Consider the following 17052-nt stretch of genomic DNA (forward strand, 5'->3'; position numbering starts at 1 on the left):
AGGTATAGATATTTTAGGGATATAGAATAAGAAACTACAGTTTGAATGGAAAGGTCGAACCAAGCTCTATTTAAATGTTAAGCAGATCCTAACAGCACATAGGGAAGTTAGCTATAAGTGCAGCATTGGACCTCGGCCCTGGCAAATCTGGCCTGAGTGCTCTGACTACTGGGGGCTCTGCACTGTGCCCAGGACTCTGCAGTCACCTTCTGGGAAGCCATTTGCTTTGCTTCTGCTTTAAAAAAAAAAAAAAAAAAAAAAAGTCCTTTAGGGGCTGAGGACCTCAGTAAGTGGTAACCTCCTTACTCTGAGTTTGAGTGGCCAATGAATGAATGGTAGGCGCAGTCTCTGAAAGCTCTATAATCTATTGAGATAGTAGATAGCTTCAGAGTTCTATCTAGGAAATGGTCCTATTAGGAAATGTTATCTATGTCAAATAAAACCCTACCCTCAGCCCCCACATGAGATTATTTTAGGGAACCATGATTCCATATTCGACCCCAGTAAGCCACCCCCCAACACCCGTCAGACATGACCTAACTGGGAGTAAGTTGTTGGTGACTGAGATGACCCCACAAGTCTGGGGTGGAGGAGCTGTCCCTCCAGAGAGATTTTGGGCAGCTGCTTACTGGTCGGCCACAGGAATTTTTGGAAGTAGTAAAACTTTTGGTAAAAGGGGGCTTTTGTCTCCCAGAATAGCAGCAGTTATCACTTAAAACCAGTGATTTCTATATACAGCAAGTGCTTCTATATATATACTCATGTATTGTTTATATAGGCCTATTTTAAGATCAGTGTCACATTTTTCTGATGTATTTTATGGTGGGAAAATTCAATTGGAAAAAATGCATTTAGCTCTGGTGGGGATGGTAAGGTAAAAGAAGTACTTACACAAATGTGTTATTTTTGGTTTAGCTTTAAATGGTACAGAAATAGCTAGGTGATAGAGCTCCTTAAATGAAATTACGTTGCTGCCTCTTAGGTTTAACCACTGCCCTCTCATTACATGGTATCTGTCACCACACTAGTCAGTAGAAGATGTACAGGACATGTGTAAGAATTCACCCATGTTGTGCTTAAAAAATTATGAGAAACGTTTTATGTTTGTCTAACATGGCTTATAAGTCGGGGTTCTTTTTTTCCTCATAGCTATTGAATTGAGGGGGAAAAGAAGGGAAGGACCTACCTACAGTCAAAAATAACATGAGTGCCGAGACACGGGTGCTCGGGCTGGGGGTGGTGGGGGCTGGAGCATGGTAGTCCCAGAGAGGTGTGCTGTGGCAGTGAGCGCAGGGGTTGGGGTACTGTAGTGGACAACACTTCTTCTGGGAAGCTCCTTCCTACCTGTTGGGTGGGTTGGGTGGGGTGGGCACCAGCCAGGTGCCAAGGGAGAGGGAGGTGAAATGAGGAGTATTAGTCTAGTAGTAGAGATCACAGCCTACACTATGAGGCAGCACATGACAGTGCCCTATGAGAAATGCAGAGGACACTGTGGGAGTTGAGAAATGGAAAAGCTTACTTCTACCTTTAGGGACCAGGAAGGGCTTCCCGGGAAAGATGCCATTTGGATAGGCATTCCAAGCTGGGGCAGCGATGACAAGGACCTCCAGGATTGGGACTGTGAGGAGAGCTGGAGTTAAGCCATCATGGTTACGGCGGGAGGAAACGGGGTCAACTGCTGGGTGGTGAGTGTGGAGACAGAGGTGGAAGGAGGGGGCCATAGGGCCAAGCTCTGGTAGCCTCTGCGCCCTCCTCTGCTGAGTTTTCTCCTTCACCCAGCAGGTGATGGGAAGTGAATACCGAGGAACGAGGAACGGGATGGCACATGTGTTGTGACCAAGTGAGTCTTAGGCTTGCAGGAGCAGGGAAGAGGAGGTGTTAGGGGATGTGCTAGGCTTGGTGGGGGCTGGGAGGGGAGAGATACAAAGATGCATAAAGCTGAGGCCACTGCCATCAAGAGGGTTAAGGTCTCCTCAGGGGACAGTTAACCTTGGGGTAAATTGAGGAACAAGTGCAGGTAACAAGCTGTTGGGTGAGGGGACAGGCATCACTGATGGTTTTCCATGTCGGAGACTGCAAGACTTCTGTCAAGTCCCCTCCCTGCCCAGGTATTTCCTCTAGCTAACTGTCTCGGGTCTTCATTTGTCCTCACGTGGCATGGTTTATACATCTTACAGGACCTTGGGAGTTCTGTCCTAGGTTTGCTTCTGGTAAAATACAGAACGCAGACCCATGGCTGAAGAAAGTAGGAGTGTTTCTTCTCTTCTGCTGAGGTGGTATAGCCACTTGCTCGTCATGAGCTCACGTGTTCCTGGATCACTATGATCTCTGTTTTGGGGAGATCCACTTCAAAGAGAAGGTGTTGGGGAAAGGAGGTCCTACCAGGGAGGCCACAGGTGGGTCTGTACCTGCCTTGGAACCCAATGTCTGTTCATTCAATGTAGGTAGGCACTTCCCAATTCCCTACTCCGGGCTGCCCGCCCCAGCCTCCTGCCGCATTCACCTGCTTCAATCTGGTGTTCTGACATGACCCTGCTAGTCCTCCTGGGTGGGAGTTCTGCAGGTGTGCATATCTGTGAAAAGACTTACTGACTTGTACATCTTAGGTACTTTAGGAATTCATTCTTCATGAAAAAGGAAGTGAAAAAAGGTGAGAGAAGTGAGGGAGGGAAGAGGCAAAGGTAGTTTCAGAGTTTTAAGCTTGGGAGACTGAACATATGGTATCATTTCTAGAAGTGAGTACTTGGAGAGGGAGGTGTTATTTTGGAGAGGACAAACCCAGTTCTATTGTAGTGACACAGGCCTTTCTGGTTAGGGCCACTTGTTAGCAAGAGAGGTCAGAGTAGAAGTCACACCAGGCAAGGACTTGGTCATGGTACTTATGTGGCAGTCCTTAGATTCTTCTTTCTTGAGTGTCTTTTGTCATTGAAATTGGTTTTTGTGACGTTTTTGGCTGCATTCGATACTTTTGAGTCCTCGCTGCTTCTTGAAATCATTTTTTAAAATTTGGCTTCCCAAACCCCATTTTCTTTATTCTCTGAGTACCTGCTGGTATCTCTCCCCTAACCTGTCTGCATCGGAACTGATTTCACCCTTTGAAACATGGGCCTTCCACAGCCTTCCTCAGCAATGATGACCTGCTTCCCATTGCTTGGGCTGAGACACCTTAGAGCTGGCCTTGACTCTTCTCTCCTCTGCCCTACATCCAGTCCATCAGCAAAACCTGCCGCCTCTATCTGACATACTCAGAATCTAAGTACTTGTCACCTCTACTGTTACCACCTGCTCCGAGCCACCATCCCCTCTTACTTAGATTCCTGAAATAACTTCTCTGGCTCTCCCTTTACCCTGCCTCAGCCATTCCCTACTGCCATCCTCCTCCTACCAGCTGCCAAGCCTCTTTTCACCTCAGCAGCCAGGGAGATCCTACTAAAACAGTACAGGTCATGTCACTGCTCAGAAACTTCCAGTGACCTCCTGCCTCAGAGCAAAGGCTAATGTCTTCATAATAGTTACACGACCTGTACCTCCTCTTCACCTGTTCCCGCTTGCTCGCTGTGCTCCAGCCACACTGGCCTTCCTACCTTTTCCTCCAGCCTCTCACTCTCCAGGGCCTCTTACTCCTCTTGCCTGTCACACCCTGCCTGGCCCCTTATCTGCTTCATCTGGCTCCTCAGTGTCCTGCAGCTTTGCTCAGATGTCCCCTTATTAGTGAGACTCTTCCCTGCCCATCCTGCACTAAATCATTCTGTCCCTGCTTTTTGTTCTCCATGGCTCGTTTTACACATTCTTGTCTTATTGTCTCCTCCTCTTATTGTCTCTCTCCCCCACTAGATACTTATACAGCATTGTGATTTATGGATTACAGACTATGCTCATAGACATTATCTCACTTGATCAGTTTGTTTTTCTGGAAAGCAAGGCTCATTCTGCTTATATTTCAAGTGTACTGACTGATGTCTTCACTGCTAATACAAAAAACTGATGTCCTTGGGGGAACTTCAGTATGGCCATTCCAACACCTTCCATCCCATTTTGGTTTGGTTTTGTGGGACCTGAATTCCACCTTCTAGAGTATTTCTGTTGTCACTAGTTCCAGAGAACTCTCTTCAGACCTTTATTGATTCCTGCCTAATGAATTGTTACAACTTTGTTGTAACGCTGAGAATCCTTTACAAACAAAGGCCTAGCAAAATGCTTCTTGGGCTCTGCTTTGGTGAACGAGGGGCTACAGCATTGCATAGCTTCAGGGGAACCATCAGGTCACATGTTCTCTGCTGATCGCACCCCTAGAGTCGTGCAACACAGCAGTCGTGTATGATGATCATACAGTGTTTGGCCAGAGTTTATCCTCATTGAATTGTCTTGTTTGTTCTCTTCTTGGTGTTGGAGTGGTATTTTCGGACTCCACGGACTGTTTGCCTCGTGCTTGCTTTTGTGGGTCTGTGTGACTACTTGCTGTCACTTTCTATTAGCACAACTGTGTCAGGTTTTTCTTGATTCCATTCTACTTCAACTCTCTTGGCTTTTCTTCCTTAGCTATTTCAACTAATGTGTCTGCTGCTCCATTTCCCCCTCACTGACATCACCTTGTAGGAGAGCAAATGAGTTCATATTGTCATCAGGTACCCTTTGTCAGCCTAATCACCCCCCACCCCCCCCACCCCACATTATTTCCATCAACACATGAATGGTACCTGTCTTTTAAAATTGGAGCACAGAATGGTGGCAAGGTTAAAAGATGCACTGTGGCATCCTGCCACCCTGCTAGGCTTGGATTAGTAATTCATTGAGCGCATTCAAATAAAAAACTGGTTGGTGGTGGAAGCAGGAAGAGGCAGATATTTAATGCCAATTTTACTGTGATAGATTGTTAGCTACTTAGCCCATCTCATTATGGAGACATGTTCTTCTAAGTTCATCTGTGCAAGTACCTTGCCTTGAGCACACAGTAGGTAAAGAAAGATGAGTAATCTATGTCATTACTGTATAATAACTTGCTTATGATTCTGGATTTGAGAAGAGATGTATTCATAGAACCCTATGATCTGAAAACAGGCCTGCTTAGGTTCTCTTAAGCCTGACTTAGTGATCCCTTTCTCCTCCATTTCTAGGACCAGACAGGAGGAAGAGAGGCTAGGGGTTTAAATGTCAGAGCGGTTTGAAGGGACTGGAATACCACAAGACCTCTCCCAGCTTGCCAGAAAGGTTTCCTTTCTTTCCAAGTCCTAATCATGACAGCCTTTGTATGCTTTATTTGTTCTATATGTGGTTTATCAAGTTTATTTTATCTATCTATATTAAAAAGTTCTGGTGTTATTTAATGCCTGTCCTTCCGTATTTTGCTGATTGCTGTATTTTTGTCTCTTTGGAAGCTAGGTATCCATTAGTTCATAGACTTTTCTAGTTTTTGACACCATCTCTCATTAGTTTCCCCAAAGTTGCTTTTCTACTTTTAATCCTGACTTAATTCTTCCTACACTCAGGTTAAAAAGGATGTTTTTTGAGCCCAGTTTTTAAAATCTCTTTATTGACAGTTTGCCTTTTCCTTGGGATCACTCATGGATGAGCCTGAAGACTGCATTCACCGTGACAAATGGTTAGGGTTGGGGTTACGTGCCCTGTGTAGCTGTTTCCTCCAAGCGGGATCCCATTGGAGGGGTGGGTTTTTCCCCCCCTCTTTTGTACTGCTTACCTGGAAGAAGGTTCAAAAAACAGGACTTCTCACCAGAAATTGCAAAGCTAAAAGAATGTGGCTCTGGGGCAGATGCAGAAGTTTCAACACTGGAAGTGGGGGGGATGAAAGCCTATTAAGTGAGCTTGGAAGAAAACCTAGTAATGCTCAGTCTAAGAAACCTCACTCACATGAATAGTTTCTAGTCCAGTATGGCCCTTTCCAGTCAGATCTGTTGGTGCTATCGAGCTGGTATTTCAAGTATGTCCATCTGCATTTAAACGAATTGCTCCAAGACAATCTGATTATGCGGTAGTTACTTTGGTGAGAATAGCGCCTCAGTGGAATGGAAACTTCATTTTGAGTCTAATATTAGACCTTGCTTTGGAAAATTCCTTTTAAATGATCACAAGCTGGGAATAGCAAAAGAATTTAACTTTCGACAGACAGCATTCACCAAGAATTTTTAACTGCTTATGTTTGGGTCCTTGGGAAAGCAGATGTGAGAAACTGACCGGCCTGAGTGGACCAGGGTAGCACTGACGTGACCTGATGCGTGTTTATATCTCTTGCTGATAAGTTTCCCTCCTAGTCTCATTTGCTCAAAATATTTTCATTCTTGGAACATGAGCACACTAAGGATGAAAATTGTTAGGATGCCTAATTGTCTAACAATCTAAACTTCTAGGCTTTCAGACCTTGATGCCTGTAAAGGGGTCTGAGGCAGAGCCGAGGAAGGCCAACAAACCTACAGAATCAAAGCCAGTTTCTGAGTAAGTGCCGGGAACTTGATCAGACGTGGCCCCCAGAGAATATTTTTGGTTCGTCTAGCTGGTTGTGTCTGAGTGAACTCCCCCAGTTTGAAGTTTTAAGTAAACATTATTTAAAGGACCCTTCCCCCAAAGAATTCCCACCCTGTCAATTAAAAAAAAAAGAGAGAATATACATTTTATTTGGTCATGAAATTATCAGATCATTTCTTCTTGGCTTAATTCAAAGATCTGTTTCAGATGTCTCACGTGCCTTGGATTAGGAAAACCAATATTGGTTTTTGAGAAATGCATCTTTTAATCATGGTGTACTTTTAATATAGTGGGTTTTCTTGTCTCCACATAAGCTGGTAGAAGTCGACAGTGCCTTAGAACTGAGGAAGAATGTTAAAAAGAGAGTAAGAGTTACCATTTATTGATGGCTCAGTGGCTCCTAGCCATTGTCCTTGCTGGATCTGGACACTGTCTCTGATACAGCAATTTTTGTTAGCCTCATCTTTTAAGATGAGGAGACTGAGGCTCAGGAAAGTTCTGTGATTTCCTCATGATCACACAGCTAGTAATGACTAGGAAGTGGCCATGCTGGGGCTCCAGTCTAGGACTGGTCAGCTTCAGGGCACCTGTTCTTCCCTGGCCCTTGTGGCCATTCCCACAGTAGCTGTTTTTAAACTTTCCTGTATTCGGATCCCTTTAAGCTCTTAAAAATCATTGAAGACTCTTGAACTTTTGTTTATGTAGGTTCTATCCCTTGATATTTACTGTATTTGATGTTAAAATGGAGTAATATAAAACATCTAGACTTCCTAATTCATTTTTGAAGGACAATTATAATAGATCTACTGCATTAACATAAGTAACATTTTATTAAAAATAACTTTTCCAAAAAAAGTAACTTTTCCAAAACAAAAATAACCTTTGTTATATGACCAATAATTGTTGTGTTATCTTTCCGCACCTTTATCACCTAGTTGGATTTTCCTATCTTCTTCTGCATCCAGTCTGTGGATGTTTTAGTTGAAATATAGGAAGTATATGTTTTAGTTGAAATATAGGAAGAAAATCTGACCTCACATGGATATGTATTTGGAAAGGGGAAGGATATTTTAACAGCTTTTTTGGGCAATTGGGAATATTCTCCTTTGATACGATGCTGAAACTCCACAAGTGTTAGTTTTTTAAAGGTTAGTTGCAGTGTAGAATCTGAAATTATACCAGTGGACTTTGGGTGCACTGTTAAATTGAAATCCTTTGGTCTGAAATCTTTCTTATCGAAAAATTCTGAATAATATATGTGGGTACTTCTCCACCAGGAGAAGTAGAGCTTAACTTCTATCCCTCACTTTTCCCTGAGGGTGGGCTAATCCTAGTGACCTGCTTCCAAAGGATAGAATGAAGAAAAGAAGAAATATTAATAACTTTACAGTGGAGAAACTTGAGAATGTCATGTGGCCATCATTTAAGCCTTGATATGATGTAACTAGAAAACCCAGAACCCCACTCTAATCATGAGAAGGCATCAGACAAACCCAAACCAAAGGACGCTCTACAGGATTCCTGACCAGTACTCCTCGATTGTCAGGATCATAAAAAACAAGCAAAGACTAAGAAACTGTCAGATGCTAGAAGAGACATGACAGCTAGATGCAATGTGGTGCTCTGGAATGGATCCTGGAACAGAGAGAGGGCATTAATAGAAAAACTGGTGGAATCTCAAATAAGTCTGGAATGTACTTAATAGTGCTCTATCAATGTCAGTTTCTTAGTTTTACAAACAGGTTGTGGTAATGCATGATGTTAACAGTGGGAGCAGCTGAGGGAGGCTATACAGGAATTCTGTACTGTCTTTACAGCTTTTCTGTCGATCTAAAATTATGCCAAAGTATAAAAAGTTTATTTTAAAAAATCTGTTATTATAACCAAGTAAGAGACTCAATAGAGAACAAACTGATGGTGACCAGAGGGAGGTGGATGAGAGGATGGGGGAATTAGGTGATGGTGATTAAGGAGGGCACTTGTGATGAGCAACTTGTGATGTATGGAGTTGTTGAATCACTATATTGTACACCTGAAACTATAATACTGTATGTTCACTAATTGGAATTTAAATAAAAACCTCTTTTAAAAAATTTAAAAATAGGGTATGAGAGGAAAAATCTGATGTTACAAATCAGAGTCTTATACTCTGAATAGATGGTTTACCTATGCATGGTTTGGTAACATCATTACCAGGATCATTTGGGAAATACTGGCTCACTGAGTTATGCAGATCTTCGGAATGCTGACTCCTTTCATTATTCAGTATTTTAAAAATCACAGTTGTTATCTCATCAGAAGGGTCTTTGTTGAGTTTTCAAGCCCGTGGTGGATACAAGTTTCCCAAAATTCCGATTTTTCCCTTGAAAGTTCAAATTTTATCATAAGCTAATGCTACAGGCTCATTTTGTCCCTTTTCACGAAAGTATTTGCCAAATATCCAAGTCTAAGCACCCTCAGTTTGGCACTTATCCTTCTAGTGAAAATGATGTCCAGTGAAAAACGCAGCTAGTAGCCTGCAGTTCAAACGGTTGCGTGTGTGCCTTTCCTCAAGACAGCCACTCATTGTACTTCAGAATGCCACCAAAGCCTTTCATGGTGGGTCTCATTTTGCCACATAGAGTATTAAAAAACAAGTACTCAAGGACAAGATTTAATTAAATCAATTTTTACATCTTCATTTGGGACATTCTGAAGAGAAGTGAACTATTGCCCTCCTTTCCCAGGGCATGTGTGGTAGCGGAAATGGTCTGCCACCGCGGTCTCAATTTGTGTTCAGACGCCTTGGCACAATTGGTTCAAATCTCCACACAGTGCAAAAGGCCTAGAACATTTTAGTGTTCTGGAAGTAGTTTGACCTTGTTGCCCTCCCCCTCCTAAGAGGGTCTTGGGCACCCCAAAGGGTCCACGGACCACACTTCGAGAACTGTTCCCTGTAAGTAAAGGAGCAGTTGCTAGAAGGAGAAGAAGAGCTGAAGTGACTGAAGACCAAATCTGAGAGGAAGCAGATGATCATATGGCACAGGCCAAGGTGTATAGAAGCTGAGGCTCTTCCCACTTGGCGCTCGTGCTTTCAGCAGCCCAGGAAGCTTTTCCATTTGTCTGTGGCATCTCCGCACCATGTTTATTTATTTATTTATTTATTTATTTATTTATTTATTTATTTATTTTTCCGCACCATGTTTAAATGCCCAAATGCATACTCTGATCACCTGCTATCTGTGTTCGTCACCACCATTCTTAACATCATCACATATGAGGCTTCGTTCAGGAAGGTCAGAAAATTCCTTCTTAAACTGTGTTTTCTTTTCTTTAAAGGTAAATCCCACCTGGCTATTGTGCAGCGAGTGAACAATGAAGGAGAAGGGGACCCATTTTATGAAGTTCTGGGAATCGTCACCTTAGAAGACGTGATTGAAGAAATCATCAAATCCGAGATTCTAGACGAAACAGATTTATACAGTGAGTAGCCTGAGTATATGTTTTTGAAACCTCGGCAGTTTCTTATCCTCTTGGTCATGGGTCCTCACACGTCTTCACTGGTCATTTGCCTGTCTCTAACCATGTGCTGTGTGTGTAGGCTGTGGGCCACTTAGCAGTGTGTTCTAGGCCCTTCGTCAGAGGGAGAGAAAGGAGGCAGGTCCTGTGATGTCTAATGGCAGTGTTTTATTTTTGTGGGTTTTTTGGGAAAAGTCAGCTTTGGGGCACCTGGGTGGCTCAGTGGTTGAGTGACTGCCTTTGGCCCAGGTTGTGATCCTGGGGTCTTTGGCCCAGGTTGTGATCCCGGGGTCCTGGGATGGAGTCTTGCATCAGGCTCCCAGTTGGGAGCCTGCTTCTCCCTCTGCCTGTGTCTCTGCTTTTCGCTGTGTCTCTCATGAGTTAATAAATAAAATCTTTAAAAATTTTTTTTTTTTTTTTTTTTTTTTTTTTTTTTTTAAAGAAAAGCCAGCTTCTTCTAACCCATTAATCAGGTCATTACTTGCCCTAAACAGAAAACTCCATTCTTGGTTTTTACATTTATTCTACATGTGGAAAAAGAATTGTTCTTTACTAATTTTTTATTTTCCACAACTAGGCATCTCTGTTCAGATAAATTTCTTTTTCTGCTTAAGGTCATCTTTCAGGTTGTTGTGGGGAGGATTTGTTAGATTGATGGATTGCAGCTGTTTAAATGTCCTTGTTCCAGAACCCACGGGCGAAGATAGACGTGAGGTTTGTGAGTGTAGGTTTGCTGTGGCAGTGGTGGTGAGCTGTAGGTACAGGAAGCGGGACAGGGTCAGGTATACAATAAGAATATGTTTTTCCCTTTCTCTGCTACTCTCTGTCTTCTTTGTGGGGCAGGGAGAAATGGGTGAAGGGGGTAGGAGTCACTTGGCTTAGGGCAGAGGAGAGAAGGATTCGCTGGCATTTGCTAAGGATTAAACTTGATCCTGGGCTGAGTATTGAACCGAATTTTGTCTCACTGAAGTCCACAACTGGATTGTTGGAGTATGGAGTTTAAGCCTTCTTCTTCAGCCTCACTTAGGAAAGCAAGACTCTTTCAAGAGATTGATAATGCCGAAGGTGACCCAATGCCTGAAGATATCTGGGGCTCTCAGAAGTGGGGCAGAGAAGAGTATCTGGGCTCTGTTCTGTTTGACTTTAAAACATGACTTAGAAGGGAAAAGGGTTGTTCAGATGGCCTGGGGCACCTGGGACAAGGCCTGCATTGCATAAAACAGTGATTTTTATTCACTCCTGCTAGAAAGGAGTGTCCCTCATTTTAGAAATGAGAGCCTTCCATGTACCTTTCAAAGGATAAACTTTATATTTAGGTAATGACTTGCTTTTGAAAATGTATCTTTTTTTCCCTCACATATATATCAGTGCATTCTTTCAAATCACCAGTTCCTATGTGTTTCATCCTTTTGACACTTGGAGAGTAGTCAGAGGTCACATAGTAAAGAATATTACTTGTGTGTTTACATTCTTTTCATCCTTCCTTACAATGACTATTTAATACCAAGTGTGTCTCTTTATATTTTTTTGTTTCCTCAGGGGTAGTACTCATCATAAGAAAGATAATTAAGACATCTATAAGATCTTATGTTTGCTTTTCAGTTAACTTCTTTTAAACCTTGATTAGACTGATTTCACACAGACGTGTTGCCTAACATGCCTTACTGGGGTGACATGCTAAACGTGTGGTTTTAGGTATATTCTTAAATATACCTAAAATATATTAAAGTATATTTAAATATATTTAAAGTATATTTCGGTATATTGCCTGATAGGTAATCAGGGCTGATGACTACATCTGCCATTAGAAAATTATTTTTGAGATTTGGTGATTTATGCCGTCTGATTCTGAAAAGAATTTGAGACAGAAGAAAATGATAAGTTACAATTGCCCTCTCCCCAGGACAAGCCTGGTAATTAGTCTCTTTGGCCCTAGGCATGAAATGGTAATAATGTACAGACCATGAATCTTGGGAAAGGAGTGAGTTGATGAAGGTCTTGTCTTTCACCAGGTTTTTTCTTGATCACTTCTTTGTTGAGAAAAATACGGGAAAAAAGGCTTCTTTCTCTTTTTCTTTTTTTCTTCTTTTTCTTTCTTTTCTTCTTTTTCTTCAGACACCTTCTAGACCAGGGGTTTGCAAACTGCAAGCCCACAAGTGCCTGCCACCAGTTTTTGTAGAACCCACAAGCTGAGAATTTTATCTGTTTTTTATATTTGGTAATCGTTGAAAAACATCAAAAGAACAATTACTTAGTGGCATGCGAAAATGACATGAAATTCAAATTTCATGTCTGTAATAAAGTTTTATTGGCACTCAGCCATGCTAATTCATTTACATATGGTTGCTTCTGCTCAACAGCAGGGTTGAGCAGTTACGCCAGATACTGTATGGTCCTCAGAGCCTGAAATATTACCTAGTCCTTTACAAACGAAGTATGCCAACCTCTCTTCTGGATGACCTTCCTCACATTTGTTTGATCTTGAGGATCTCATGGTCTGGGGTAGAAACGACGACACTAACAGATAGTATTGCTAAAACTTTCTACGAAAGTGTCCTTTTTGTTTGTTTCTTTTAAGAGGTTTTGTTCAGGTGTTTGTTTTCCCTGTTTCAGCAGAGGCTAGGAGCGTCTGAAAGGCAGGGCACACTTCCCTGTGTCATCTGTCACTCGGTGGTGGTTCTTCCCTGTGGTGTGACCTCGAGTAGTGGGAGACTATGTGCACTCCAAGCTGCACACCGTTGCCGTGTGGTTACACAGATTGTGCGAGGGTTTTGTCCACAGCTGGCCCTTAATGTACTTGCAAGAGCCCTACAGATCCTCATGAAGCATGCTTATTGTTGCTGCTAGTCCGCTCGCGTCTTACTCCTTACCTTGAGTTGGGTCATGACTGTGCTGCACTGATCTGATGAGGAATCTCTCTCCTCCTCTTCCCCTGTGGCACTCATGCGTAGAGTGCCTGCGATCTAGAGGTAGTCCTGCCTTTCCAGGGGATTTTATCATTTCATTCAAAAAGAGTCCTGATCTAATAGAATGCATTTCCTTTTGTCTTTTCTTGCTTTTCTGTCAGCTGATAACAGAACGAAAAAGAAAGTGGCCCATCGTGAAAGAAAGCAAGATTTTTCCGCCTTTAAGCAGACAGACAGCGAGATGAAGGTTAAAATATCACCACAGCTTCTCCTGGCCATGCACCGTTTCCTAGCAACAGGCAAGTGCAGCTTATCGCAGTTTGAGATCTCTATGAACCCTGGACCGTGTTTCTCACCCACCACTGACTGGGGTGGGCTGGGGGTGGAGACTGGGAAATGGGGTGATAAGTAATGCCACTTTTGTGTTTTGTTTTTTGTTTTTTTGTTTTGTTTGTTTTGTTTTGTTTTTTTCTTTTTAAATTCTCTCCTCTCCTGTGTTCAGTGTCGGCATGAACCCTCTGAGACATTTACCAGGGGTGGACCAGTAACTTAAAATTGGTCTGAAAGGTAAGGATGAATGTTAGTGCCACACTGCATGTCAACAGTAGGCCAGGTCATCTGCTTCCAGCTAAGTCCCGGGGAGAGGCCGCTGGTGGAGTAGGCTGGCAGTGCAAACCAGATGCCACCTCATTATGTGTTGGACAGTTGAGTAATTCTCTCTCCAGCTTGCCTTGGAAGAACAGTTGGACATCAGTGGTAACATAGGTGCTCTGATTTGGAAAGAAGAAAAATAGATTTTCAGAATTAAATCTTTATCTTTTATGATTTCAATGAAATCAGAAATTTTAAGAGCTTTGACATGGATTTCTTGATGGCCTCTTCAAGTCAGATTAACTTGGGCTCATTCCAGGAGGCAAGTGTTCACATTATTAAAACCGCCAATCCAGCCGGCACTGACTGCTCCAGAAAGGTCAAGGTTGAATGGATTTAAGAGAGTGACTAACCCTTCTCACATCCCCAGATGGCTCTCTAGGTAAAGGGTGAGCTCTGTTGGCCAGGGGGAATGTGAGAAAATCTGAAAGTACCCCGTGGCCTGTAGAAGACGTCTGTGTCCAAGATGGGTATCCAGTGCCCTTCAGCTGCATGCAGTGTACTTAAAATATTTTGAAAAGAAGACTAACAGTAGCTGTGCGATGGAATGTTACATATTCTTTAAGAACATGTGTTCAGATACATAGAAATGCTCATAATATAATATTTATGATATGGGAATATACTCATAATTTAATGTGAGGCGAGGAAAAAAAATAATATAAAACTGTAAGATTATCATTGTGTTTCTGTGCACACACACATATACACAGACACACGTGTGCAGGCAAGGTCCTGGGAAAAAGTACTCACCAACTGCTCAGAATGATTGAGTGGTAGGTTTATAGATAATTATTTTTTCCTGTTTATCTTCTTCTTTATTTTCCAAAAGTTCTACAATGTACTACCTTATTTTGTTATTACAAAGAAGTCACAGAAGCTAACACAGAATTTATGTTTCACCTAATTAAAACAGTTTTTAAACATATAAACAGTATCTTTAACTCATTTTTCTAATTCTGGTAATATTGTTCATCATTTAAGAACCATAATTTAAAATTAAATGTTCTCCTACTCTGCCTCTGAGATACCATGAAGTCCAGTTTCAGCGGACCCAACCACACACCAGGAATTTTGAGTTTTGTTATCAGAAATAAAATTGGTATCTTGTAAATACAGATAAACATTTTTTATTTTTTTAGTTAGCAAGTTGGAGTGCATGTTGATGTGTGCACGTGCCTTGCTTTTATTCTGAATCTCTGCCTTCGTTTGTTCCCAGACTTTCTCAGGGTAGTGGAGTGGGAGAATGAGAGGTGGAGCACTTCGTCTGTGCACCTGGTACTAACCCACACCTAGATGCTTCCTGACCTTTGCTTCTTCCTTTGGCTGTTGTTGGACAGTCAGACTATTGTGGCCTGTTGAAGGGTGTCCTGGCAGTCAGGAGCCTGCTTCTGGTTGACCTTGATTTGTATCAGAAAATTAGGGTAATTTTATAAGAACTGAAACCGATGACAGATTGAAAAGGAAAAATTTAAATACGAGACTTCAGCATTTTCTGATTTCTCCCAGGTAATCTGCCCCCAGTGGATCACCAAACGGAAGTGTTGTTAATCCATATTGTATTGCTTTGGTTCCAAGTATTCTTATATTCTAAACACCTTAATCACTAGTATAATTTTTTTTCCATCCATTTGAAGTGTAATATCAAGTTGTGTTTATATCTATAGAAGTAGAAGCATTTAGCCCATCCCAGATGTCAGAGAAGATCCTTCTAAGGCTGCTAAAGCACCCCAATGTCATCCAGGAACTGAAGTATGATGAGAAGAACAAGAAAGCCCCAGAATACTACCTCTACCAGCGAAACAAACCTGTAGACTACTTCGTTCTCATTTTGCAGGTCAGAAGAATTATTCAATAGTTGTTTGATCTCACTGAGTACCCATCCTTCTGGTTCTGAGGAGACTTTGCTATAGGTGAATGGGTGTCAAGGTTCATACACTTAACTTCTGGGGTAGCCTTATACATGGGAGGATTTCATCCCCCTGTTTTCATCTCTGTAAAATTATATCAGTACAAAGCAATGTCATTAGTTACTCAATTTTCAATACTGAGGGGGACTTACTGATTGCTGAGGCATAGAAGCACTCATTTGAAGAATGGTGAATTCAGTTGTTTGTGTTTTTTTGAAGAGTTTGGAGAGTTACCTGTATGCATCCAAGTCTTGGTTGGGCATTTGAAATTTAAGTGTCATGAGTTCCTGGGGTCCTCTTTTTATTGTCTTTTCTTTTTTCCACCCTTCATTAGGACTTGGTCTTCTACAACTTCCTAGAGGTAACTTACTATCTCTTCCCTTAACACCATCAAATTAATCCATTTATTATTTTTATTCCTGGTTACTAACCAGACTGAACTACAGAGGAACTGATGTAATCATCACAGCCTCTTGTGGTAATGGAAACCTTTTTCTTTCTCACTAATAACATAACCCACTATATAAGGTAAGAAGGTCCATCCAATCTGTACCCTCCTGGAGGGGCTTTGGTGCTTGAGTTGATAGGTGGCCCTCATTATATCACAGTTTAATTTGATAGAACACTGTCTTTGACATGGAGACCAACATGAACTGTACAATGAATAAAGTTCTGGTTTTATTGACTTCTTATACCTCCTTACTCTGAAGAATTAATTTTACAGGAAATCTGCACTTATTCAGTACAAGAATCCTACCCCCTTAAGCATTCTCCTTTTTTTTATTTCCTAGGTATGAGTTGGAGGTATCATTCGAAGAGTATAATGAGTACTTGATAGGTCCTACAATTTACCTGAGTCCAGCAAGGTCTCAATTATCTAAAGGATAATTAAGGAGATTCTTTCTATTTGAAAACTCTTATCAGATGTCTGGATGTCAGAAACTTGGCAGAGTGCTGTGTTCATGTTCCATGTTCGGGTGCTCTTGTGATATCTGGAGGCAGAAATAAGGAACTGTAGAAAAGTCCATGCATTAACTAGTTATGTGTCACTTTCATATGTTCTTTCTTGGAAACCTCTTTTTACAGGTTTTCTAATTCAATACCCTGATTCTTCTAATAACCTTAATCTCCTTCAACCCTGAATTGTGTTTTTCTTTTTCTCTGGAGATATATACACACTTGAAACTCGGGGCTCTAGGGGGTCAATGTCCTGTAGCGAGGGAGTAAAACATTGGTGCTCCTCATAACAGCTAGATGTGAATATTCCTAAACTTAGGACTTTGAGAATTGACATGGTGAATTTCAGGAGTAAAACTAGAGATTAGGTGTCTCTCAGTTGTTGATTTTTATGTACTTAGCCTGTATGAAGTTGCGATTCAGGAATCCTCTGTTGGTCTATAACAAAGCTATTTCCTGGCTGAAAAATCTAAAAATAGATTTTATGGAAGAGGGATTTCATACTCCCTGTTCATTTACAAGTATCTTTAAAGATTTTTTTTTAATTTTTATTTATTTATGATAGTCACACAGAGAGAGAGGGAGAGAGGCAGAAACATAGGCAGAGGGAGAAGCAGGCTCCATGCACCGGGAGCCCGATGTGGGATTCGATC

At 41.8% G+C, this 17052-nt stretch overlaps 1 protein-coding gene across 4 annotated transcripts in view; it reads left to right on the forward strand.

Annotated features, from left to right (window-relative positions):
- Window positions 1–17052, forward strand: part of CNNM2 (cyclin and CBS domain divalent metal cation transport mediator 2) — a 148800-nt gene that overhangs the window by 114082 nt on the left and 17666 nt on the right. For 2 of the 4 annotated variants that reach the window (XM_025993012.2, XM_025993016.2), the window contains exons 2-4: window positions 9796–9939; window positions 13043–13180; window positions 15200–15369. In XM_025993012.2, coding sequence (XP_025848797.1) covers window positions 9796–9939; window positions 13043–13180; window positions 15200–15369 — 452 coding nt within the window. Of the gene's footprint in view, window positions 1–9795; window positions 9940–13042; window positions 13181–13383; window positions 13524–15199; window positions 15370–17052 lie in introns of those variants that run through there. The other 2 variants (XM_072739881.1, XR_011997562.1) reach the window with 2 other exon arrangements.

This window comes from Vulpes vulpes, chromosome 15 (genome assembly GCF_048418805.1).
Source record: "Vulpes vulpes isolate BD-2025 chromosome 15, VulVul3, whole genome shotgun sequence".
NCBI classification, from domain to species: Eukaryota; Metazoa; Chordata; class Mammalia; order Carnivora; family Canidae; genus Vulpes; species Vulpes vulpes.